The sequence below is a fragment of the Bufo gargarizans genome, chromosome 3, assembly GCF_014858855.1.
Source record: "Bufo gargarizans isolate SCDJY-AF-19 chromosome 3, ASM1485885v1, whole genome shotgun sequence".
Lineage (NCBI taxonomy): Eukaryota > Metazoa > Chordata > Amphibia > Anura > Bufonidae > Bufo > Bufo gargarizans.
The window spans coordinates 344612666-344639045 of record NC_058082.1 but is presented as its reverse complement, the minus strand read 5'-3'; the positions used below and the strand labels follow the sequence as shown (position 1 = coordinate 344639045).

Here is a 26380-nt window from a genome sequence, read left to right as displayed (position 1 = left end):
GTATTGAGTGGTGTCATGTTAAGTATAGTAATAAAAGAAAGTCAGCGCATACGTTTCCTATAAGCATATCTCTATGTCTAAGGAAATAGGATAATTGTAGCCAAGCAGACACCAATATCACATCAACCCAAAAACTATATGGTCTTTCCAAACATCCAGGATTGGTATTAGTGGAGTAAACTAGATCAATATAGCTATACTTAATGAAAAATTCATCCATGTCTTCCTTCTTCAGCCTCAGGCCAGGTTCACACATTGAAGAACCCAGGCATGTGAACCAGTTGAGGAAAAAATAAATAAAAAATCATATATTATAAAAAGAAAGTTTAAATAAATGGTTGTAGACCCGATTGTATACCACCTATACTATACAATGAGCCAAAATTGACTTAGAAACAGCATGCTGAAAAATCACCTAAAGAAGCACTTCAAAAAAATATCATGGCCTCTGTTTTGCCAAAATACCCCCAAAACTGAGCACTGGGCTACACTGTATACAATATAGTGATATAGAGATAGGCAAGGGTATTGATGAGTAACTGAGTAAGATTTGCCATTTAGGTGATTGGGAAAGCTCTGTGACTAATTGCTTCAGGAGTATAATATAAAAGTAAGACACAAGAGTTCTAACAGCTTAAAAAAAAGAGGACATCTCATGGTGTAGAGGTAGCAGGTGCATCAGGGCCCTGTTGCAAGATTTGCAGATTCTTTTTCTAGCATCCTTTTAAGTGTTTTCAATTATATATCATTAAAAAGTATTTTTTTCCACAAACAAATTGGCCTGTAAATATGTCCTCCGTAAGCTACCAGAGAAATACCTTAACCAAAGTGAGCTGTATTACAATACTCAGAACTATGATTTCATCCCGTAAATCTTGAGATAGGTTAGATTACCATTTCTTTGCACATTCCTGAGCAAACCATAATGCAAGGGCTCCCCCTTGTGGCAAATTTGGGGCAGGACAGGATTCCAGTTACTAGCTGTAGTGTCAATGTTCATCAGTTGGAATCGTACACATAGCTGTCTTGGCTGTCCAGCTTCCATGAAATCTGTGAGCATGCATATTACCACTACACTACACTTTTTCTTACATAACACGAATTATGAAATGCAGATGCATACAACCACAGGCACCCAACAACTAGGTATTCCCTGTGCTCCTATACAACGATGTAGAATTTTGTTCCTATGGAACTGGGGAGAACTTGTGAATTACCAGTATTTGCAAGCCCAAAACAGCGGTGCTGGCTGTGTGTGTAGTGGTTGGGGTCAGAGAGAACTCCAAACCTGGCTTTTAACCCCTCAGGGTTTCATGGCATCCGGGGGCCGAATGAAGGCCCGAAGAGCTAACATCCCAGTAGGATAAAAGAAAAAGCACACTATACTGCTGTACAGAAGTGTAATCCAGTGTATAAGCAATCAAGTAATCACATTCTCTAGTGGGACAGAAAAGAAGTGAAAAAAAGTTTGCTAAAGTAAAGTCTGCACAAAGTGGTACAAACAAATAACCGCTCACCCAACAAAAATAAGCCCTCATACAGCTGCATCAATGGAGAAATAAAATTATACTTTTCAAAATATGGTGACACCATTTTTTTTTTTTTTTTAACAACTTCATTACCGGTGTGTTTATCCCCTTCCTTACCAGGCCAGTTTTTCAGTTGTAGCAATGGATCTATCTAACTGCAAATAACTGAGTCAGCCTACATGTATTTCATATTATTTTTCTTGGGACACCTTAGACCTTTCTTTTGTGCAATTAGATGATGGATATAATATAAAAAAAATAAAAATTAAGGAAAAACTGAAAATTATTTAAAAAAAAGATGATTACACTCACAGGTAATCGGATTTTCCTGACCCCACGACAGCACCTTAGAGAGATGGCTCCGCTCCCAGGACAGGAAACCTGCAGCATAAAAAGGTGGAGCCACTCTCCCACCTCAGTGAGTTTCCAGAGCATGAGAGGGACTCCCCCTTACGTTAGTTTAAATTTTATACATATATACACTTTTTTTTTTGCGACACCCGTGAACACACAGCCCTACACCAAAGGGAGGGAATAAAGAGGTGCTGTCGTGAGGTCAGGAAAATCCGATTACTGGTAAGTAATCATCATTTTTCCCCTCCCCACGACAGCACCTTAGAGAGAGATTTCAGAGATCATCCTCAGGGTGGGTCACAGTGCCCAAGACCTTTGTGCCAAAGAGTAGGTCAGAAATAGAATCGAGCTGAAGCCTATAGTGCTTAAAGAAAGTGGACGGAGAAGACCAGGTAGCTGCCTGACAAATCTGTTCTATGGATACACTGGCCCTCTCTGCCCAGGAAGTGGACACCGCCCTCGTGGAGTGAGCTCTCACAGAAACAGGAGGAGAAACACCAGATACTGAATATGCCAAGGATATGGCTTCTCTAATCCAGCGGGCAATAGATGCCTTAGAGGCCGAATTACCTTTCCTCACCCTATCGAATAGTACAAATAAGGCAGAAGATTTTCTCCAATCTTTAGCTACTTCCAGATACTGCAAAATACACCTCTTGACATCAAGGGAATGCAGCTCCCTTTCTCTGTCATTCTTCGGTTCTGAAAAGAAAGCTGGAAGAACTACCTTCTAAACCCTATTTGACCTAGAAGGGACTTGGTCTCAGCACTACCCTATACTCTCGGACAGTCATAAAAGGGGGGTTAATGGAGAGGGCTTGAATCTCACCAACCCTCCTGGCTGACGTTAAAGCTACTAACAAAACCAGCTTAAGGGTAAGCAATTTAGCTGAGCAAGAATCTAGTGGCTCAAAAGGATGCTTGGTTAAGGCATTCAATACTAGGTTAAGATCCCAGGGAGGAAATCTGGTGCCCTTCACCGGCATCACCCTGTCAACTGCCTTAACCCCTTAAGGACTCGGCCCTATTTCACCTTCTGGACTTTTTTTTTTTTGCAAATCTGACCAGTGTCACTTTAAGTGCTGATACCTTTAAAACGCTTTGCCTTATCCAGGCCATTCTGAGATTGTTTTTTCGTCACATATTGTACTTCATGACACTGGTAAAATAAAGTTAAAAAAAGAAAATTTTTATTTATAAAAAATACCAAATTTACCCAAAACTTGTAAAAAATTGAAAATGTCAAAGTTTCGATTTCTCTACTTCTATAATACATAGTAATACCTCCAAAAATAGTTCTTACTTTACATTCCCCATATGTCTACTTCATGTTTAGATAATTTTGGAAATTATATTTTATTTTTTGGGGATGTTACAAGGCTTAGAAGTTTAGAAGCAAATCTTGAAATTTTTCAGAAATGTTCAAAAACCCAATTTTTAGGGACCAGTTCAGGTCTGAAGTCACTTTGCGAGGCTTACATAATAGAAACCACCCAAAAATGACCCCATTCTATAAACTACACCCCTCAAGGTATTCAAAACGGATTTTTACAAACTTTGTTTACCCTTTAGGTGTTCCACAAGAATTAATGGAAAATAGAGATACAATTTAAAAATTTTCCTTTCCAGTTACAAAGCAAGGGTTAACAGCCAAACAAAACTCAATATTTATGGCCCTGATTCTGTAGTTTACAGAAACACCCCATATGTGGTCGTAAACAGATGTACGGGCACACGGCAGGGCGCAGAAGGAAAGGAATGCAATACTGGCAGTCAGGATCTCTACTTGTAGTTGCCAAGAGTGCCTCTGAGCCCACTGGACCGCTGGTATACAGGACGTCAGAACTCCCAACAGGGACATAGCTTTCCTTATGGACAAGGCCTCTCCTGACTGAACCCTCTGAACTGCCTCTTGAACCCCGGCAACTTTCTCCACTGTGAGGAAAGTTTTCTCCTGTCTGGAATCTAGTACCAGACCCAAGAAAACCTGACTTGTCGATGGCTGCATCCTGGACTTCTGGAAGTTCAATAACCATCCTAGGGACTGCAGGACATCCATCACCCGATTCAGTGCCCTGACACATGTCTCCCGAGACTGGGCCACCACCAGAAAATCGTCCAGGTAAGGCATGAACGTGATATTCTCCTTTCTGATGAAAGAAGCCATCTCCGCCACCACCTTGGTAAAGATCCGAGGCGCCATAGAGAGGCCCAAGGGTAGTGCCTGGAACTGAAGGTGAAGAACACCGAAATTGGATCTTACAGCCACCCTGAGGAATCTCTGGTGGTCTGGATGTATTGGGATATGATGGTAGGCATCCTTTAGATCCAGAACCGCCATATGGCATCCTGGAGATAAAAGATAGATCGCTGACCTGATAGTCTCCATCTTGAATTTCCTGGCCTTCAGAAATTTGTTCAGGTTCTTTAAATTTATAATCGTCCGGTATGACCCATCTGGTTTTTTCACTAGGAACAGAGTAGAATAGAATCCTCTCCCTTCCTCTAACTCTGGTACAGGAATCAACACATTTTTGTTAATTTTTTTATTTCTTGCATTCGTGCGAGAGAAGATCTCGAGATCCCAAATCTTTCTGTGGGATATTTCATGAATTCCAACTTTAGCCCTTCCTGCAGAAGTCCCACCAGCCATTTTCCTGCAATCTTTTCCCAAGCAGGTAGGAAGAATTTTAATCTCCCCCCTACTGGGATCATGGCGTCATTGTTTTCCCTGTTTCTCCGCACGAGCGGAGGCTGATCTGAAGAAAAAAACCTTATTCCCAGATCTAAGCCTTGCTCCCTGCCTTTCATCTGCTTTTTATTCTGTAATCTGGACGGGTTCCAAAAGGGACGTTTATACTGCTTAAACTGGGTAAAGGACTCCTGAGGAATTTTTTTCTTTCTGTCTGCAGCCTTTTCAAGCAAAGAGTCTAGTTCTGACCCGAAAAGAAATTGGCCGTCACAGGAAATGCCACATAGCCTCAGTTTCAAAGGCATATCTCCTCCTTTCCAATTTTTAAGCCACAAGGCCCGGAGTGCAGAATTAGAAAGGCATGCGGCTCTGGCCTCCAGTCTCACCGCATCCACTGAGGCATCCGCAATAAAATCTGCAGCCTTTTGGAAAGTAGGTATGGATGCTAACAACTGCTCCCTAGGACATCTGTCCCTGATCTGCCCCTCCAGTCTATCTAGCCACAGAGACATTGATCTGGCAGCTACTGTGGCGGTTATACAAGGCCTGAACGCAGCCGCAGAAGACTCCCAAGTACTTTTAAGTGAAGAATCTATTCTTTTGTCTAAAGGGTCTCTTAAGAAACCCATATCCTCAAAAGGCAAGGAGGATCTCTTAGAATTTTTGGAAATAGCTACATCTAGTCTTGGGGCTTTATCCCAGGAGGTAGATGCTTCCTCCTCAAAGGGGTATTTCCGTTTAAAGGTCTTTGAAATAAATGGCTTCTTATCCGGCTTTTTCCATTCCTTCTCTACTACCGCTAAAATAGACTTTGAACTGGGAAACATCTACGCTTCCTTTCCCACAGACCCTCAAATACGGAATCCTCCACTGATCTATCCTCCCTGGTGTCCTCTAACTCCAGGGTAGATCAAATAATTTTAGTAATTTGTCCGTATCTTCAGCCGGGAATAGGTATTTTCTTTCTCTCGCTTCATCCTCTGAAGAGGAGGAATCATCAGAGTCCCCATCCACAGAATGAGACTCGCTGTCTTCAGACTCCTGCCTCACCGCTCTTCTTCTCTTTCTACCAGCTTTCAGGGACACTTTAACCTCGGACATAAGAGACTTTAAATCCCTCAGAATACCCGGAGTCCCTTCCACCACAGTATTTTCAATGCACTGCTGACAGAGCTTCTTAGCATACGAAGATGTCAGCTAACACTTGCAGATAGGGCATTCCTTATTCTTTTTCTTGGCCACCACTTTTTTAGGCACAGTCTACGGAAAGGAAACATACCCATATCTAAGGAAACAGCCTTAACCCTTTAAAGGACCAAACATTAGAACTCACAATACCGGTAGCAGGATCTCAATGTCTGCGCCTTCAGACCTCCTTTCCTCTTCCATTATAGTAGGCAACCCTGCATACAATCGACATTGCAAACAATTACCATGTGCCACCAGAGTGAACCTCTCACCTGAGAGATCCACCGTATCCTGTAGACCCACCACGCCACGGACACCACTGAGACAGAACTTCTGCTGTCTATCATCGGACTTCACTCCGACCCCTCCCGATCGCTGCCATACCTTGCTTCACTTTTAAAGACGCCGTTCCTTGATGACATCATCATTGTGTGCCCGCGTCCGGTGGCATCTGGCTGGTCTGCGCTCTGCTGGGGCCCTCTGGCCACACTCGCTATGGTGGTTCGGTCCTCCTCACCTGAGGGACCGACACCTTCTGCCTGCTACGGACTCCTGACCGCCGCCGCTCTCTTCTAGTTCCAGCCCCAAACCTATGGCAGAGGAATCTTATGGCAGGTAAGAATACTGTTGCCCCTGACCCTCCAGTAACTACCGGGGCTTCCAGGTCAGGACAAACCCAAAGTGCAGGCTTCCCGCACCAGGACAGGAATCCTCACTGAGGTGGGAGAGTGGCTCCACCTTTTTATGCTGCAGGTTTCCTGTCCTGGGGCGGAGCCATCTCTCTAAGGTGCTGTCGTGGAGAGGGGGAAAAAATATATTTTTCCTTTCTTATCAATTTTTTTTTCTGACTATTACAAAAGGTTTCAAGACAAAACATTTCTAAAACCACTATTGTACCATTGTACTCTAAAAATAAGTGCTATTTATGTAATTTATCTACTGGAGCGCATTTTGGCAGCCTATTTTTCTATTGCTGGTTCTATAGCACCGTACTGCCAGAAAACTTTTGTACGGTGCCAAAATGCTACAAGCCCCTTCAAAATGACTTTTTTAATGTTATTCGCTTAAGGTATTTTTTTTTTACCTTTTTACATGCGTTTGTATATTTTACACTGAAGAAAAAACCCTTTAAAACAAATACCTAGATTTTTTTAAAATAAACAAATGTGTGTATGTTTGTATATTTTAGGGTACATGCACACGTTCAGGATTCATGTGCGGAGAATCCACACTGAAATCCGCAGAGAAATCAATCGGTGCGGATTTGCATGTGGATTTTACTAAGTGAATGAAGAAAATCTAGTCAGGAAAAATAAAATAAATTGACATGCAGGTCAAAATCCGCACTGAAAAAAATCTGCATTGTGTGCATTGAGAATTTCAAAATTCTCATAGAATACAATGTACATGACCTACGGTGAGGATTTTCCGCACGCAATCCTGATCGTGTGCATTTAGCCTATCACATACAAATTCCACTATACTATTGCTAAAACGAATATATTTTTAATGAACGAAAAAGGGGCGGGATGTTTGTATGGGTGTGTACGTAGTCTAATTACTATTGCTAATACTAGTAACTATTGCTATACATTTTAAATGTTTTTATTTTTTATTATTTTTTGGTGAATTGACCCCTTTCTATCACAGTCAAGGCAGGAAGAAGTTAATTCCAAGCCTGCAGGCTGACATTTCATTTTAAAGCCAGCAGGTGGCGATCTTACATAAGAAAAAGCGCTCCCTGTTGGCTTTTAACTTCTTTAATGTAATACACGCTTGTAGCAGAGTGCTACAAGCGTGTATTACTGTCTGACCGCTCCAGCTGTCCACGGCACATCCCCCTGTGACGGTCAAAGCGATTTGCGGCAGCATGGTCCGCTGGCAGATCGCGTTGTAACCCAATGTTTTTATACGTCGGGTTACAGATAAGAGCCTACCGCCACGATGTATAAAGTCGTTAAGCAGTAGGAAAGTGGTTAAATAGTAAAACATAACAATAATGCCTTATTCACACGTCAGTGATTTTCATTAGGGATTGTGAGATGAAACTCACAAACAGAGGAGCCTACTCAGAAACTGTTGGCTAAGCCCCTTTCAGAAAAGTGCAGAGGGTGGCTAAAAAGAGGCAATTTAAAAAGCCACAAACACACAGCTTGTGACTTTTTAAAAGCTTCTTTTCTGGCGAGATTATATAGCTCCACCATAATGTATAAAAATCCCAATGTATCTGATGTTGCGATCTAGACGCTGACCAAACGATCCAGGTTATGGAGTCAATAAACAGCCTAAATCGGCTCAGAAAGGTAATTAGATGAGCAAATACTCATATGCTTACTCCTATTCCCTCCCATACAGGTGAAACTCAAAAAATTTGAATATCGTGCAAAAGTCCATTTATTTCAGTAATGCTAATTAAAAGGAATTGCATTACTGCAGCTTAAAATTAGAATTTTGTGAAAAGGTTCACTATTCTAGGCTCAAAGTGTCACACTCTAGTCAGCTAATTATTCCATACCCCCTGAGCAAAGGGTACCTGAGATTGTGACTTTGGGGCTTCATAAGCTGTAAGCCATAATCATCCAAATTATAACAAAGGCTTGAAATATCTCTCTTTGCATGTAATGAGTCTATCGCATATGTTAGTCTCACCTTTTAAGATGCATTACTGAAATAAATGAACTTTGCACCATATTCTAATTTTTCGAGTTTCACCTGTATGTATCCTTGCCAACTGAACTGTTTTACTGCCATCCTTGGGAGGAAATGGATAGAGATGGCGCTGTTCCTGGAATAAAGCATATCCTTTTTATTCTGGATAACACCTTTAAAGCATTCTAGGCACACTAGTAAAAGTGATGTAAAGGTGGCCATACATATCATACAGCAGGAGATTGCTGGCTGAAGAAATCAATGGTCTGGTGAAAAATCCTCAGCCACAAATACACAGCCATACACATTTTATTGCATATTGGCTGTCGATCAAACCAGTCATACATCTTCAGTGGCATCAGGGGTGGGACAGATGACCCTTTGGGAATGTTCTTTCAAAGAAAGATTTTATGTTTTTGAAACAAATTATTGGCTGAAATTATCCCCTTTAACTTTGCATCAGACTGTGAAGTGCCAACTGACTTAGATGAAAGATGCCCAATTATCTGCGGCACATCCTTGTGTTATCAGGGACAGAGAAATAAAGAAAAGAACAAAGAGGGGTGGCGCTATACATACACATTTTAATGAATAACTCAGCAGCTACACTCAATTTTATTACAAGTAATCACAAAAGTACTCAGATCTAGGTGTTGGTTTGAAAAAATGCTGAATACTTTAGTGGGACAACCCCTTTAACTGATGTCACTATGATGAAAAGCTGCCTATGCAAGCTTCAATGTGACCATACTGGGCCGTCTACGACCAGATACCAAGTGCTTCTGATGAATTTGTGTTCATGCTATACCATCACAGTCCATGTCATGGTACAAAGTCAAGTCATGGTCAAGTAGAAGATATATGCTGAACCAGTGTGTATCACAAGATATATACACATTTAAAAAAATTCCAGGACCCAAGTACCAGACGAACTACGGAGTGTCCATAGTTTAGGGGAGGTCAAACATTTCAAGGTTCCAATGACCCGAGTAGTGCTGGCTCTGAATTACACAATGTGTATACTCAATAACCATACCGAAAAACGTATGTATATTCCAGTTCACACACATATTATATGATTTTTGACTAGTCGTCTTTCCTAAGCTGAAAGTTTCAAACTTAAAGGGAACTTGTCACCGGGATTTTGTGTATAGAGCTGAGGACATGGGTTGCTAGATGGCCGCTAGCACATCCGCAATATCCAGTCCCTATAGCTTTGTGTGCTTTTATTGTGTTAAAAAAAAACGATTTGATACATATGCAAATTAACCTGAGATGAGTCCTATCCCTGAGATGAATCAGGGACAGGACTCATCTCAGGTTAATTTGCATATGTATCAAATCGTTTGTTTTTTTTACACAATAAAAGCGCACAGAGCTATGGGGACTGGGTATTGCGGATGTGCTAGCGGCCATCTAGCAACCCATGTCCTCAGCTCTATACCCAAAATCCCCCCTTTAATATAATGAAAAGTAATTGACCTATGCATTATTTACTGGAATGAAAATCTAAGTGCTTTTCAAATGTCTTTCTGAAAATCTTACATTTGAGAACCAAGAATGAAAAGTGACTGTTCAGCTCATTTCAGACAAGCACTGTTCCAGGGCGGCCATGCCATATATATTAGCCTTCTCTACACCACCATGATGGTTGATAAGCTCCCGGCAGGGGCCGCTGATCTGAGCAAGCTGTGTGAGAAGGCCCTGTAGTACAGTGACTAGCTCTAGGTTTACTGATCCTGGTGAGACCTTATCTAATAAGCACAGTATGTCTTGTATCCAGCCAGATGTAAGCACTAGAGAAGACAACCAGGGCAGCAGAGGAAGGCAGGCAGAGAATGCTTGTACCCCCAGGAACCACAATTCAGAAATGTCTGCCCAAGCCTCAGCATAGCCATCATTGAGGGCAATTTGAGGTTTTCCTTCATCGCGTTCACTGGACACAACATGGCAACGGCTCAAGAACTTAATAACCGCCAAAAAGAAATCTTGGGAGAAACTTTCTTGAAGAACTGAAACAAAAAATAGATTAAATTAGATGCCAGCATTGACAAATACAAGTCATCTACGTAAAAGCTGAGACATTTTATACATAGAATTACTTGAATGAATCCCAAAACACAGTTTGCAACATAGTCAAGACAGCATGTAGATAAAGTTAATACAAGGCACTTACTAATGTATTGTGATTATGCATATTGCTTCCTTTGCTGGTTGAATCTCGTTTCCATGGTTACGACCACTTTTCCTATAGGAAAAGGAGCTGGCCTCTCTGGTGGCCAGGGCCATGGGAGCTCACATAGGCACGCATGCACAGCAGCGGGACGGCAACCCCTGGACGCAAGCGGTGTATAATGCAATGGAAAAATGAATCCAGCAAAAGGAGGCGATATGGACAATACATTAGTAAGTGCCTTATATTAACTCGGTCTGCTTGATAAATGCCATTTGCTGAAGTGAGACAACCCCTTTAATCCCTTAAGGACCCAGCCATTTTTCACCTTAAGGACCAGGCCATTTTTTGCAAATCTGACACGTGTCACTTTATGTGGTAATAAGGCCTCTTGCACACTTTAATGGGTCCGCGATCCGGCCTTTCCGAAAAAGATAGGACATGTTCTATTTTTTTTTCTCGGAACGGAAGTACGGGACCAAACACCACAGAAGCACACCGTAGTGCTTCCGTAGGGTTCCGTCCCACATCTCCAGATTTGCGGACCCATTGAAGTTAATGTGTCCACATCCGTGATGCGGAATGCACACGGAATGGTGCCTGTGTATTGCAGATCCGCAAATGCGGTCCACAATACGGCAACGGGCAGCACAAGCCTAACTTTGGAACGCTTTTACTTTTCCAAGCCATTCTGAGACTGTTTTCTCATGACACATTGTACTTCATGACCGTCATAAATTTGAGTCAATATAGCTCATTTTTATTTATGAAAAAATCCCAAATTTACCCAAAATTTTGAAAAATTAGCAATTTTCAAAATTTCTATTTCTCTGCCTTTAAAACAGAAAGTGATACCTCAAAATATTAATAATTAACATTCCCCATATGTATACTTTATATTGGCATCATTTTGTAAATGTAATTATATTTTTTGGGGACGTTAGAAGGCTTACAAGTTTAGAAGGAATTCTAAAAAAACCACTTTTTAAAGGGATTCTGTCACCAAGTTTTGGGCTACAGAGCTGCGGACATGCACGGCTAGATCGCCGCTAGCATGTCCGCAATATACCTGTCCTATAGGGCTGTGTGCTTTTATTTTCTTTAAAAAAGGATTTTAGATATATGAAAATTAGTCTTGTAGGTGTCCAAGGGACTATACGAACCTTCCTGGTGCCCAGCCACGCCCGCCTGTGAAGGAGCCCAGCACCGCCTATGTCCTCCGAATCTCCTCCTTTCAGCAAAGATAGATTGTCGTAATTTTGCGATGCGCGAGCTCGCGCATGCTCAGTTCTTTCCCTGAGGCTGATGCCACCAGGGAAGGAATACTATACCGGCACTGCGCATGCGCAGTTTACAGAAACACCCCACATGTGGTCATAAACTGATGTAAGGCCACACTGCAAGGCGCAGAAGGAAAGGAACGCCATATAGTTTTTGGCAGGCAGATTTTGCTGGACTGGTTTTTAGATGCCATGTCCCATTTGAAGCCCCCCTGATGCACCCCCTACAGTAGAAACTCCCAAAAGTTACTCCATTTTGGAAACTAGGGGATAAGGTGACCGTTTTACTGGTACTATTTTGGGGTACATAAGATTTTTAATTGCTCTATATTAAGTTTTTTGCGAGGCAAGGTAACCCAAAAATGGCTGTTTTGGCACAGTTTTTATTTTTTACAACTTTCATCTGACAGGGCAGATCATGCGCTATTTTTATAGAGCAGGTTGTTACAGGCGCAATTATATCAAATATGTCTACTTTCTTAGATTGCTTGTTTCAGTTTTACATAATAAAGCATTTTTGAAAAAAATTAATGTTTTTGTGTCTCCATTTTCTGAACGCCATTTTTTTTTATATTTCTGCCAATCGTCTTGTGCAGGGGCTAATTATTTGCAGGAACAGTTGACGTTTTTATTGGTACCATTTTGGGGAATTTTTGATTATTCATTATTACACATTATGAGGCAAGGTGACCCCAAAAATTGGTTGTTTTGGCACAGTTTTTATTTATTTATTTTTACATCGTTCACCTGAGGTTCTAATTTTTTTGCAGGATGAGGTGACGGTTTGATTGGTGCCATTTTGGGGGGCATACGCCTTTTTGATCGCTTGGTGTTGCACGTTTTGAGATGTAAGGTGACAAAAATTGCTACATTTTTTTTACAGTTTTTACTTTTTCCGGACGGGGTGGATCATGTGATATACTTATAGAGCCGGTCATTACGGACGCGGTGATACCTAATATGTGTGTATTTTCTTTTTTTTCTTCTAGAAAATCAGAGGAAGGGGGCGTTTTTTGCTTTTCTTTTTTACTTGAAACACTTTTTTTTTTATTAAAAACTCTTTTTTTTTAAACTTTATTTTTGTCCCACTCTGGGACTTTACTTTTGGGTGTCTGATCCCCTCTGCAATGCATTACAATGCACTAACGGGTTGCCTAGGAGACCCAGCCTGAGGCTAGATCTCCTGGGCACCCGTAGAAGGTAGGTCCTGATGCCGTGCAGGGCATTGGACAGCCTCTGCACGGCATCGGGCTGCCTTCTCACCCATTAGTCCCCGCCACAGCAGCGCAGGGACCCGATGGGCTCCCTCACCCGCCGCAAATCCCTTCTACGTCGCGGTCAGCGCTGATCGCTGCATAGAAGGGGTGAATCCGCCCGCATCGGCTTGTACAGCGATGCTGGCGGATACAGCAGGGGCCCGGCTATCAGGGACTGCCAGACCCCTGCAGTGATCGGGCACGCACCACTCCGGTGCCCGCTCGATCACCATGATGTAATAGTACGTCAAAATGAGGGAACGCAACTTCCACCATGACGTACTATTACGTCAAATGTCAGGAAGGGGTTAAGGATGCATGTTTGACAACAGGCTTGTTGACTCTTTCCCCAAAAAAATCTCAGGACAAAAGCTACCCTCTGGTGTCTGTGTATAAGGCACTATAGGGTTGGTGACCTTGAAATTACGGTATTATTCTAACAAAAATGTGTGTTGTAAACCACAAATAAGAGAAGAAAATAAAAAAAAATCTCAAGTATATGCAGAAGCATTGGGTTTTATGTTTTATATTCCCTGTACTCTTTGCAGCATGTTAATCACAATCACTGGAAGCCCTAGCACATCAAAACAAAAGGTGTAGCAAACAATCGGGCAAGATAATGAAAATGAAAACTATTTCTATTCTATGGTGGCATTACCTGGTGAGAATTCAGCACATATATAGGCATTTTTCTTTTCAACATATCTTTTTTACCTTGAGACGAAGCAAGTAACCGGCTCATCATCAGACCCAGAGTGGAAATGTTCGCCACCAGAATCAGTTGGCCTTCCTTTGTTAGTTGCTCAGGAAGAGACCGCATAAATAGTTTCAGAAGGGTCACAAAGCAGCTTTCCTGACTGGTAGTAATGAAAACAAATTTCGGAATGAGAAGTATTGCATAAAAGTCAAATGACTCAAATGGAGTGCATGCATTACAGGCACGAGCAGTTGAGAAGCAGGTTTTGATACTTGAAAAAAATAAAAAGGACAAATATGAAGCCTTTGCTATGATCCACAGCTGGCTTTGGCTGGAAAAATGGATTTACATATGCCGTTTGTTTTAGCTAAAGCCAAGATAAGAAACAATTTATACTTCTTTCCTTTGCATTCATAGTATTTAGCCGACAACATTTCTTGTGTGAGGATAGCCTTGAACTGTCAGGACTGAAGACTAATTGTAATTAATCAGCATTCCGGTTATAGAGTGCTATCCCCTATCCACAGAACAATGATACAAAGATAATGATCAGATTGGTGCAGGGTCCTACCGCTGGGACCCCCATCAATCATAAAAATATAGTTTCCCTGTACAGCCCACCTAGAAATGGACAGAAAGTCTGGTCAGAAAAGCGAGCTCCAGAGGTAGCCGAGTGCTGTACCCATCTATCTATAATGCTCCCATAGGAAATTAAAGGAGTGGCAGTGCGTTTTGCCGAGCGGCTGCTTCACACATTTCAGGGTGGGTTTCACGGGGTACAGGGCCCCTGTTTGTGGGGTTCCCAGCGTTAGGACCGATCAGACCTTTATCCCCTATCCTTTCTATAACCAGAATACTTCTTTAAAGGGCTTATCCGAGGCTGGAAGTTACTCCCCTACTGCCTCTCACACTGATTCTACTTACCTGGCTACCTGCGCCGATCCTGGTCCCCGCGCAGCCTCCCTAGCATCGCAGGTGACGCTAGGAAGGCTGGTCCGCATCCCCACCTGCCATTGGCTGCGAACCGGGGAACGCACGGGGAGAAGCAGCGGCGGCCGTGCAGGGAACAGGAGCGGTGAGGTGAGCCAGGTAAGTAGAATCAGTGTGAGGAGCTCGAGCATATGGGGAAGCATTTCCAGCCTCGGATTACCCCTTTAAATTCTTAGATCCCATACCTACCAAGCAAGAGCTGGCTCTGTCACCACTAGATTAAGGAAGACCCCACAGCAGCTCTGTAGGCTCAGTTGGACCTCATATTTTCCTTCTGCAGTTATCCCTTCCTCAGACGAGAACATCTCCCACTTCAGATGGTAGTATTCACAGAGCAGGGCAGGAACTCCTTCAGATATTAGGATTTTCCGTGGAGCATCTTCAGCACTTAAATGGCACAGAGCAGGAAGCAGGAACCTGGAGGAAGAATATAATGGATAGACTTCAGCAGCTAAAAGTAGATGATTTATATATACTGTATACATTTAAATAAAATAAAATAAATATATATCTGCTGCAGACTTCAAATATTCCTGTATACACATTGGGATACTTAAAGTGAAAGCGTCATAAAAAATATAAAAAATTATTACCTATTGTTTAAATCGTGTTTTTATGTTAAACTTATTTTTAGGCTATTTCACACCGGCCACTAAGCCTAATAATCGGAGACACTTCTTCTTCTGTACAGAACAGATCACTTCACCATCCACACTAGGCATCTAGTCCCTTTCATGCCTAGAAGACTCCCCCATAGAAGTCAATGCCGTCCCTCCTGACCATTGTGTCTATGGCCTATGTGGCTGCTGGAAAGCAATTCTCTAAATGCTTTCTAAATCCTGAAGAACACCTCAGACAAGATAGCTGCCCCATAATCATATTCAGGAAATAGAATTTAAAAAAAATCTACTTAAAAAGAAGAGCAGATTAAAAAAAGCATATGTGTTACCATCTGGTTTTAAGTGTCAGGAAAAGCTTTCAGTAACGCATTCCCTTTAAGCAGGAAAACATCCACTTACCATTGGCTTGTGGCTGTTGAGCTATCCAAACACGTACAAAGCAGTCAGCTGAACAGTTCTTTGTCGTACAGATCTTTTAACAGACCTCTTCCAATGTGTAGAGGGTGAATACAGATGGCTATCCCTCTAAGGACCAGCCTAGTTTCCATCAACAGTCAGGAGGGAGCTGTGTACCTTAAATTGTCAGGCTTACAGTAATGTCTAGAAACATTACAGGGGAGATTTATCATCTCCCTGCGCCAGAAAAGTGGTGGAAAAAAGTCGTCAACACGTGTGTTTGTCTCCTTTTAAATGCGACTTTAAAAAACATTTTTGCAAAGGACAGCAGCAACGGTGGAAAGGCTGATAAATCTATCCCTATGATCTTACAGATTAGGAGGAAAGGCTGAAAAATGGACAAAGATACTCAGAGACTCCTTCACACTTTCCAGTGGTTCAGAAGGTGTTAAAATGTCTATTGGTGGTGAGCCTGAAGCTCAACAGTGAGGTCCCATTAAAGAAGAGGAAGCACATACAGGTCCTGCTCCCTCTCCATGTGTAGCATAAGCTACGTAAGAACAGTGGTGATGAGGTCCCTGGCAGCCCATAAAGTATAAAGCCTATGACATCGGCGACATCTCTCACTACCTTATAGCATCTCCAGGCCACACCGCTCCCCAGCTGCTGCTCAGTAATGCCATCTGAGATACTTCCTTGAGTTGGTTCCTGCAGGTAACTCCTCGCTGAAACCATGTTCTCATGTAATGGACAAGGAAAGGCAACAGCTGGATGACCTCCGGCCTAAAACAGGATGTTTCTTCTGCAAGCCAGGCTCCAAGCAACCGGACTGAAGCCAGGACAAAAGGATCCTCCATTTTCTCCCAACCCTTCTAAAACATGAGACAAGTGACAGTTATAGGAATTTCTTCAATTCTTAACAATACAAGTTTGAGTCTAAAAATAAAGATTTGCATTTCTGGCATTATCTTATCATATTTTTCTACATAGGAACATGACCCGTTATCATGATGCAAGGGGAGCAGGTAACTGCACCAGCCTGTGATTGCCTCAGTGCGGCGGGAAGAGCCGGCATGGGAGTGACAGATACTGAACCCAACGGCGACTAGACTAGGAAAGTATGATCTCCACCGTGGGTTGGCCACTCTGGGAAGTATGTCTTACTCTTGGATATTCTAAATGTGATAAAATAATACAAGTTCCAATATTGCCATTTCAAGCGCTGCTCCTCTGGTTTTCACCTCTAGCTTGGCCACATATTGTGGAGTCCAGTGACTGACTGCAGTGGTCACATGCTGTATATGGCTATGTTACCACTGCAGCCTGTAAACAAAAAGCAGCAGAACTGGAAACTGCAGAAGACTAATCATCTACCTTTACATGAGTCACGAATGAGTCATTTCTTGATGTAGTAAACGTTTCAACAATGTCCCTTAGATGTACCAATTATCGTCATTTCAATCTCATTTTCCATCGTTTGTAAAGCAGACAGTTGCATTTACACAAAGCGATAACTTCAGTGGCGTGCTTAAACACGGCGTAATCGCCTGTAATCATGCGTGCAGTGAACGATTCCGGTTTAAATGTATGAAATCGTTAACGTCCAACAATGATTTTTGTGCCCACACAAACGATCAAACCAATGAGAAATCTACCGATTGTCGGTTGTCGCTCAGTGCGTTTTACGCTGCTCGATAATCTTGCAGTTACGCTCAATTTAACGATAATCGCTTTGTGTAAAGGTACCTTAAGTGGTGAGCATCCGATCCTTTATTATTTTATCACACTTAGGGAATCCTAAGTGTTATAGTCCTTTTAAATGTGAGATTGCTACTATACGTTGCCTTTAACTCTGGTAAATTAGGCTAGCAAGCAGAAGACTAGAGGACAATTAATATGGAGTAGGAGGAGTATTAAGAGGGAAGATAAAAGGCGTGTTCAGACATTGCAGATTTCCTCTGCTGCCACCAGCAATTACTATTGTTTCGTCTTTCTTCATGGACTGTACAAGATATATTATGTGATGGTTGCTCATATAGCTCACTGCAAGAAAATGGTTTGCCTCATGCATTTATTGCAATAGCCACATGTAACACATGCATCGTAACATACTTGCAGCCATATCACTTGCCACTATGGCTAAAAATGTGACATGCACAATCCCTGTACTCAGTTTATTAGGGTCCAACTCAAGTTTTGTCTGACAAACATACAGACCAAAAATTCGCCAAAAACAGACAAGTAAAGGTGATTTACTGAGCAGTAAAAGACCAATGGTTGGTAGTCACTTAAAACGGAGTACGTCATTATAGTTACGTCACCATTTTGTATCATTACTGGATTTGCAGATTTCATTCAGTGGCTTGAGCCCTGTAGAATCTCCTTCTTAAACATTACTGATGGAACTGGCATATCACCAAGTTCTGTCATAGACAAAGGCTCAACAGTCCTCACCTTATTGCAGTTAGTAAGAAGCCTTTTTTTTTTTTTTTTTTTTTTTAAAGGCAAGTGCCAGATAGCCATATTAGATCCAGGCAAAATGCTTTGTGTGTTGGCCCAATGTTCTATACCATGGGTCATCTGACCCAAACTCACAGCATCATGTTGATTTAAGATGCTATCAGCTCCCGTCTGACTGCTGGTCAGCTGAACTATGAGTACACTACAAGTAGACTACAGTAGCCCCTCAGTCTGTGATGAGCCATGGTTGATCCAGGAGATACGGCTGACACACGGACGAATTTTCCTGGAACGCATGCAACCATCTAACACATGTCCAGGCGTCTGACACTCTGCAAGTATTGTGCATGGGTCCCATTATTTAGGACAAGACCCATGAATGATACTTTCTGGAAACTCTCATCTCTTCATGCCTGCTGTCAGAACCTGGACAACCATTTTTAAGGGGTTGTCCAATCAGATGAACTAATCTCCTATTCACAGGATAGCTTATAAGTATCTGATCGGTGGGACCTGAATGTTGTGACCCCCACTGTTTAGGAGAACAGGGCCCAAAGCCCTGGAGTGAATGGAGCACCAGTCACAATGCAGGTCTGCTCACTCGCTACAGGACTGCTAGAGTTTAGCAAGCGTTGTACCATACAAGCTGCTGGGACGTTACCCATAATATATATGGATTCTGTGCGGCCATACTTCTGTCATCAAAAGTGATGGAACTCCTGACAGAAGGCCCCAAAGCAGATGTGAACAGAGCTTTAGCAACAAAATTAATTTCCATGTGCAAGCTTATTTGGATTTTGCTAGTATATGTACACAACCAATTCCACACTATATCTACCATGTAGACAACAGCACATACCTGATGCAAATAGTATATAACTGCGGCACAAGCCTCCTGCATCACTTGGAGAAGCTGCAACTTCTGCTCTTCTCTAAGCACTGGGTGTCCCTCCTCTTTTGTGCATTCTTGAATACCCATCTCAACCAAGAAATAACAGGCTGTAGCGGTAGCTTGTCTTGAATCCAGTGGCATAGGGTCTTCTAGTGCCATCCTCACCTCCACACATGCCAAGTTCACCAAAAGCGACAAGAATTTTCCTTTTTCTCCTCTGCCATCAACCATGATCCAAGATGATCCATAGACATTTGAAAGGCATGCCGCAAGCTTAAATGCAGTGTCTCTCTGGGCAATGCTCAGCTTACTGCTGAAGATTTGAAGTAAACCTCTTGACAGATGTCTTAGGCAGTTTGCTCCCCAAGATGTCTCAGTCAAAATCGGTGAAGGAGGCAGGAACACAGGAAGGATTTCTGCTAAGTGGAATTTATGGCTGTCACCTTCATTATCAAAGTTTTCACTAAGATTAACCAGCAAACACTGAAGTTCATTGCGGCTTTTCTTCCAACACATATCTGGCAGTGAGGTGAGTAATGATGTAAGTATTTGGAGGGCATTTGTCCATCCATGATTCTGCTTCACATAAGCTTCACACAGAGAAGATACAGTGCCACCAGACACCAACTGCTTTGCCCCCTCAGGAGAGGCGAGGATTCCTACAAGACACTGGTAGGCATCCTCTACGGTAGAGTCTTCCTGACACTGGATATTCAGAGTTTCATTCAGAATTGGAATTTTATTGATAACCTGAGGATGTGATGCAAGAGCTGGGTCTGTGCAGAAACAGGCCAAAAGAGTCAACCCAAGGCTTCGAAACAGGTAGTCGGGGCATCCGTCGGGTGTAGTCTTTGAAAAGAGAAGGCGATTTGGGAAAGAGAAACCAATGGCATCAAATATCCTGTGACGTGTCTCATCATTCAGAGCTCGTGCACACTTTGTTACCTGAGGAAACACAATGAGAACAATAATTTTGCCACTGGAAAAAAATAGGAGAGGTAAGTAATGTAGGTCACGTTCAGACGTAGAGGATTGTTACTGTAAGAAAGTACTGTGCAAGACATAGGACTGGGGGTTTAAAACTTCATTCACGTGAGGTGTTTTTTTTCCAAAAGCATGCAGGGTTTTTTCTAATCCACAGCATGCACAGACTTCACACCGCACAGATTACAACTGTGGCAAGATCCAAATTTTATTTTGAAATTAGTTTTCGGTTCGGGTTGTGGTATAATGTGAACTGCGTTATGGATTCCGTTACAACAGACCAAAACACAATTCCATGACGGAATGCCGTCATAATAGAAGTCTATGGCCTGCATAACGGATCCGTCCGGTTTCTGTTATGCTAGAGTCCTCTCCTGCATAACGGAAACCGGACAGATCCGTTATGAAGGCCATAGACTTCTATTATGACAGAATGAATAACGGAATGCCTCTAAAGGCATGCCATTATGGAATTGCGTTATGGTCCGTGATAACGGAATCCATAACGCAGTTCACATTATACCACAACCCGAACCGAAAACGAATTTTAAAATATGAAATTTGCTCATCCCTAGTTGTAACTAATACCTTAAAGGGGTAGTCCTGTTATAACAAGTTATCTCCTATGCACAGGATAGGGGATAACTACCAGATTGAAATTGATGGAGCAGCTGATCGGAAAAGTGAGCTGCCGCTCCCAGAGAAATAAATGTAGCGGTGGTGTGCATTTCCGATGAGCCGCTCCATCCATTTCAGGGGCTTTCCAGGGTACAGTTCTCCTGTTCTTGTGATTGGTGTGGGTCCCAGGGGTAGGACTCCACCAATATAATAGTTATGCCCTATTCTGAAGATAGGAGATAACTTGTTATACCCGAAATACCCCTTTTGCATTTACAATTATGCTAAAAACTGGCTTGCCAAAAGACTATACTAATAAGGCTGTGTGGTCTGTAAAACGCTGTCCGTGTGAAGGCCACATTTCCCGGTCCAAGTGCAGCTCATGTGAGCCAAACTTACGGTACTGAATCATATTGATCTATGATGCTGTGAGTTCCAGCCCGACTGCAGGTCTACTGTCCCATACTAAAATGATGCTGCGAGTCCAGTACAGTTTCCATTGCTTTTGATGGGTTACTCTGCTATCCTGTCCCATAAAAAATGGAAGCCTACTGGTTCGGTTTAGACCCATTACAAACTTTAGTGCTAATGAGAACTGAGCCTGGCAACATGGTTTACTGAACATCTGGTGACTGAAAACATTTCGGTGGAGGATGTGGAATTTCTGGTGACTGGCCCTACAGAAGAAAGAGCATGGACAGCAGTATTGTGGTAATGTTTCTTACCAGAAGCAAAGCAGCAAACTGCTCACTGTCATTCTTTGCTGCTCTTAGAACTTCCAAGCAGCGTTCCAGGGCAGAATTCTGGGTGCTGTCACCTGTGGGTGCCTCTGCCCCTGTGGACATTATTTCAAGTACCTGGAAGAGAAGAAACACCAACATTAGCAGAAGAGAAAACACACGTGATTGGGACTGCAGCTCAGAATGCAAAAACAGAATTAGACAGGTATTTAACCCTTTCACCTTCAAAAACATATCTTATGATTTTAAATGTGACTAGAAGGTGAGAGCTAGAGCTTAAATACTGACCTATTAAAGCCCATAACCCTAGCTTTCAATTGAGTACCAGTGGCAGTGGGAGCCTGCACTATGCCTATGTGACTTGTGTAAGCAGGTTCTAAATTGACTCCATGTTATTTGGAATTTTAAGCCATAAACTTGCTTTTTTATGATTTATTTTTATTTATTTTTTTACGTTACACTTTGACGCAAAATTGCATGAAGACGCCGACAAATGTAGAGTGCCATGTGTCTACTTTTAGAAACTTGATGAATATGGGAGTATGCCTTTTTTATATATATCTATATAATTGAGGTTTTATTTCTGTCTTTCAAAATATAGCACTTTATGAGCACCATATTTCTCAATGTATTTACAGTCAATTGGAATAAATACATATATAGTCCCCTATAGGGATCTATGACTTCCAATTCATCTCACCCATTATAAATCTGGCTGCTGCAGTCACCACTAGGGGGAGCTCAGACCATAGGAATTTTTACTGTTACCACTGACTACAAAGGAAGCTGTAGTAATCTCTTTGCACTGAGCTCCTCTTAGTCTCAGCTGCATGTAATATAAGAAGGAGTTCATCACAGGGTCCCAGCTTCTCCTGAGTCTGGTAGCAGTTGCGTTGTCTGCCTCCATTGAAGGCACACAACTGCTAATGTGACACCTTGGAGAACCTGCGCAGTTATTGCAGCCCTTTTTGCGGTACTACAACGTTTGCATGTAAATTGTATTGTTTTGAATGTCGTCCTCTACTAGTTGGATTAGGACAAGTCCTACTTGTTATGGTGCATTCACATGAACGTGTGACGGCTGCATCCATTTTGCGGACTGCAAACCACAGATCTGCAAAACATGGGCACCGACTGTGTGCACCCTGCATAGCGACTTCAATGGGTCTGCGATCTTCAAGATGGAGCCAAGGATAGGACATGTCTTGTCTTTGGCCGATTGGAGGCATCGACCTGGAAGCACTTCCTTGTGTTTCTGTGTACTTCCAGGTCAGTGCCTCCGCGCAGTAAAAGATAGGACATGTCTTATATTTGGCCGATTGAAGGCATCGATCCGGAAGCACTTCCTTGTGTTTCTGTGTACTACCAGGTCAGTGTCTCCGTGCCGTAAAAGATAGGACACGTCTTATCTTTGGCCGATTGGAGGCATCGATCCGGAAGCACTTCCTTGTGTTTCCGTGTACTTGAAGTCAATGGGTCTGCATCGCTATGCAGGGTGCACAGTTGGTGCCCAGATCTAGTCTGCAAAACAGGCACAGCTGTCACATGTCACAATGCACCCTAACAAGCAGGCCTTGTCCCAAGTAGGACTTGTGTAAATGCACCCTTAGTGGTGGCGAACCTATGGCACGTATGCCAGAGGCAGCACTCGGAGCCCTCTCTGGGCACCCACACCCTGGAAAAAGTCTGATGACGTGAGGTTTTCTTTTTTACTTAACACAAGTGGTGGAGGCGGCAGGAGTTAAAGGCTGTACTAATGAGAGCCCCACAATGGAAGCACTCATTAGTAACAGTCCGTACAGAAACCCGGCAATTATTATTGTGGGTAGAAAAAAGTTAGGGTACTTTCACACTAGCGTTAGTCTCTTCTGGCATAGAGTTCCGTCCTAGGGGCTCAATACCGGAAAAGAATTAATCAGGCATATCCCCATGCATTCTGAATGGAGAGCAATCCGTTCAGGATGCATCAGGATGTCTTCAGTTCAGTCATTTTGACTGTTCAGGACGGAGATAATACCTCGGGCATGCTAAAGTTTTAGGCCTCTTTCACACTTGCGTTGTCCGGATCTGTTGTGTACTCCATTTGCCGGAATTACACGCCGGATCCGGAAAAACGCAAGTGAACTGAAAGCATTTTCAGACTATGAACTGAAAGACTATGAACTGAAAGCATTTCAGTGTTACTATGGCAGCCAGGACGCTATTAAAGTCCTGGTTGCCATAGTAGTAGTGGGGAGCAGTATACTTACCGTCCGTGCGGCTCCCAGGGCGCTCCAGAATGACATCAGAGCGCCCCATGCGCATGGATGACGTGTCATGTGACCACGTCATCCATGCGCGTGGGGCGCCCTGACGTCACTCTGCAGCGCCCCCGGGAGCCGCACGGACGGTAAGTATACTGCTCCCCCGCTCCCCGCTACACTTTACAATGGCTGCCAGGACTTTAGCGTCCTGGCAGCCATGGTAACCACTCTGAAAAAGCTAAACGTCGGATCCGGTAATGCGCCTATCTTCAGAACTGCCTGCCAGATTCCTCTGCCACAAGTGTGAAAGTACCCTTACCGCCACTCGCAGGGGCACTAAATTACCTGATTGGTCAGTGAGATACAGGCCAGATATCTAACTCTTTACCTATTGAAAAGGTTTTGCTGATTCCCTTCTTTGCTATACACATTAAGTTAAGGGTTTCTACCACTTAGGTGTCACATATTTGGCTGTCAGACACTAGCGATCCGCTAGTGTCTGCTCTGGCCAACCATCCTAATATAATTGCTTTTGGGCCGGTGGTTTGGCTAAAAAAACTACTTTTATTAATATGCTAATGAGCCTCTAGGTGCTATGGGGGCGTCATTAGCACCTAGAGGCTCCGTCTACCTTTAGAAACTGCCGCCGCCGAGCGCGTCCCTCCAGCCCGCCCATCTCCTCCTGAATGCGATCCTCGTATGTATTCTGCGCATGCGCAGTGAATGTCTGACCGCTTCCTTGCTCAGACATCTCCACTGCGCCTGCGCGATGACGCCATAGTGCTCCGAGGAACAGGCGCAGTGGAGATGTCTGAGCAGGGAAGCTGTCAGACATTTACTGCGCATGCGCAGAATACATACGAGGATCGCATTCAGGAGGAGATGGGCGGGCTGGAGGGACGCGCTGGGGGCGGCAGTTTCTAAAGGTAGACGGAGCCTCTAGGTGCTAATGACGCCCCCATAGCACCTAGAGGCTCATTAGCATATTAATAAAAGTAGTTTTTTTAGCCAAACCACCGCCCCAAAAGCAATTATATTAGGATGGTTGGCCAGAGCAGACACTAGCGGATCGCTAGTGTCTGACAGCTAAATATGTGACGCCTAAGTGGTAGAAACCCTTTAGGTCTTTCTGGATAAGTTTTATGCTTCAGACCCTCCACCATTTTTGCAGACGGTCTTTGGACCTCAAATGTTCTCATTAACACCGTGTATGAAAATGGGTTTCCTGAAGTGGACACCCCCTTTAATTTTTTTTTATACATGGGTGACAACCAAAAGAGTCAGCCATTCCAGCTCTCTAGAGAGCCTTGAAGTCACTGCAGCCTGGCTGCAGAAATGGGGGTGTAGGATATGTACCACACTGCTCTGAAAGCTGAGCCGTGCACCCCCCAGCCCCCACTTACTGAAGAGTCCTGTTATCACAGCACCGCCACCTTGCGCTCCCGTCACGTGTCTACACGACTTCCGCTTTCCAGCGCCACCAATAGCAGCCCACGTCCCGGCTACCATGGTAACTCACGCCATGCTGGGGACGGCGAGAGGAAGCCTGGCAGCTGCACAAGCAACTACTTCCGGGAGGGGGAGGGAGCTAGCTGAGGACAGGGGGAGGGGCTTCGGGTATAGCTAGGCACAGCAGCGACAGGTACAGCACGGCAGCTCTGCCTGCCCCTGCATATGGCTGACACGCACGGGGCGCTGTGCGGGTACGTATGGCATGGGGATGACACTGGGATATGAAGGTGGAGTGCAGCCTGGCAGTGGGCATCTGCAGGCAGGTGATGCCCTCCGTGCCCGGGCACTCTGGATAGGTATAGGATAGACCCAGCTAGATGTATCTGTTACTGGCAGGCTGAAGGGCTCATGATCAATGTGTTATACTGAGGGCTGGCACACAGTCTGTGCCCACTCTGCCATCCCTAGGCTCCACACGTACTCCTAGTCCTGCAGGGCAGGACTCACATATGTGATGTGTCCTAATGATGAGTTACATGTCCAGCACATTAACCCCTAATTGACCACTGTCAGCCACTGCCTTCTCCAGTCGGATTCTAATTTCCAGTATGACTTCCAGAACCCTACGGACAACGATTGTTCTTAATTTGGTGCCAACCCTGTCCCACGGTAACGGTCCCAGTTTTCAGCACCGCCCTTACTATCAGAACACCAGCGATGTGTCTACCTACATGTACTGTTATGGCCGCACATGTGAAGCACCAGAGGTGACGGGGTCTTTGTTTTTCTTCCACAGCTCAAGGAATATTTTGTCTGAGGAAGATGAAGTAAAGTAGAACTGATGCAGAAGTCCGGCTGGAACGTCCTGTCCTACTGCTGACGAGTGGCGCAGCTCCATGGATAGGATGTGGATCTGCTGACATGATTCAGGTGAGAACGTGAGACTTCTTTCCCTTGGAAAGTGGGTGCGTGTTAGTCTGTATCAGAGCGGCGAATCCTAATGACCCAAACTAACAGCGCCAGAGGTGCCCACATTTCTGCTGTCTGAATGGGCGCTTAGGCTCTTTATGATTGTGGTAGATTGAAGTTCAGTATCTCAAAAGATGATATCACTTTTAAGCCTCATTCACACGAGCGCGTTTTCCATCTGGATGCAATGCATGTAGC

At 43.5% G+C, this 26380-nt stretch overlaps 2 protein-coding genes across 4 annotated transcripts in view; one reads left to right on the top strand and one right to left on the bottom strand.

Moving 5' to 3' along the window:
- Nucleotides 1-9814: 9814 nt before the first annotated feature.
- On the bottom strand, nt 9815-25300 carry NCDN (neurochondrin). Of its 2 annotated transcripts, none has more exons than XM_044285306.1 (7): nt 25165-25300; nt 21504-21635; nt 19144-20121; nt 16455-16696; nt 14998-15225; nt 13836-13978; nt 9815-10424 (listed from the first exon to the last, which is right to left on the bottom strand). In XM_044285306.1, exons 2-7 carry the CDS (start codon nt 21621-21623, stop codon nt 9988-9990), a joined length of 2148 nt encoding a protein of 715 aa, XP_044141241.1. In that variant the 5' UTR covers nt 21624-21635; nt 25165-25300; the 3' UTR covers nt 9815-9987. The 2 variants fall into 2 exon arrangements, with proteins under 2 accessions (XP_044141241.1, XP_044141242.1); XM_044285307.1 differs by having other exon boundaries at nt 16455-16693.
- A 46-nt stretch (nt 25301-25346) lies between these two features.
- Nucleotides 25347-26380, top strand: part of KIAA0319L (KIAA0319 like) — a 94081-nt gene continuing 93047 nt past the window's right edge. For both annotated transcript variants that reach the window (XM_044287628.1, XM_044287627.1), the window contains exons 1-2: nt 25347-25464; nt 26010-26143. The gene's annotated coding sequence lies outside the window, so the exon portion shown is untranslated. The remainder of the gene's footprint in view (nt 25465-26009; nt 26144-26380) is intronic.

Bases quoted from the DNA above. Each gene is read 5' to 3' on its own strand.
- NCDN (XM_044285306.1), bottom strand. From the start codon at position 21,623: ATGTCCACAGGGGCAGAGGCACCCACAGGTGACAGCACCCAGAATTCT. The intron at 20,122-21,503 runs GTAAGAAACATT...GTGTTTCCTCAG, and splicing joins AGTTTGCTGCTTTGCTTCTG to GTAACAAAGTGTGCACGAGC. The intron at 10,425-13,835 runs GTAAAAAAGATA...TTTTTGTTTCAG, and splicing joins GTTACTTGCTTCGTCTCAAG to TTCTTCAAGAAAGTTTCTCC.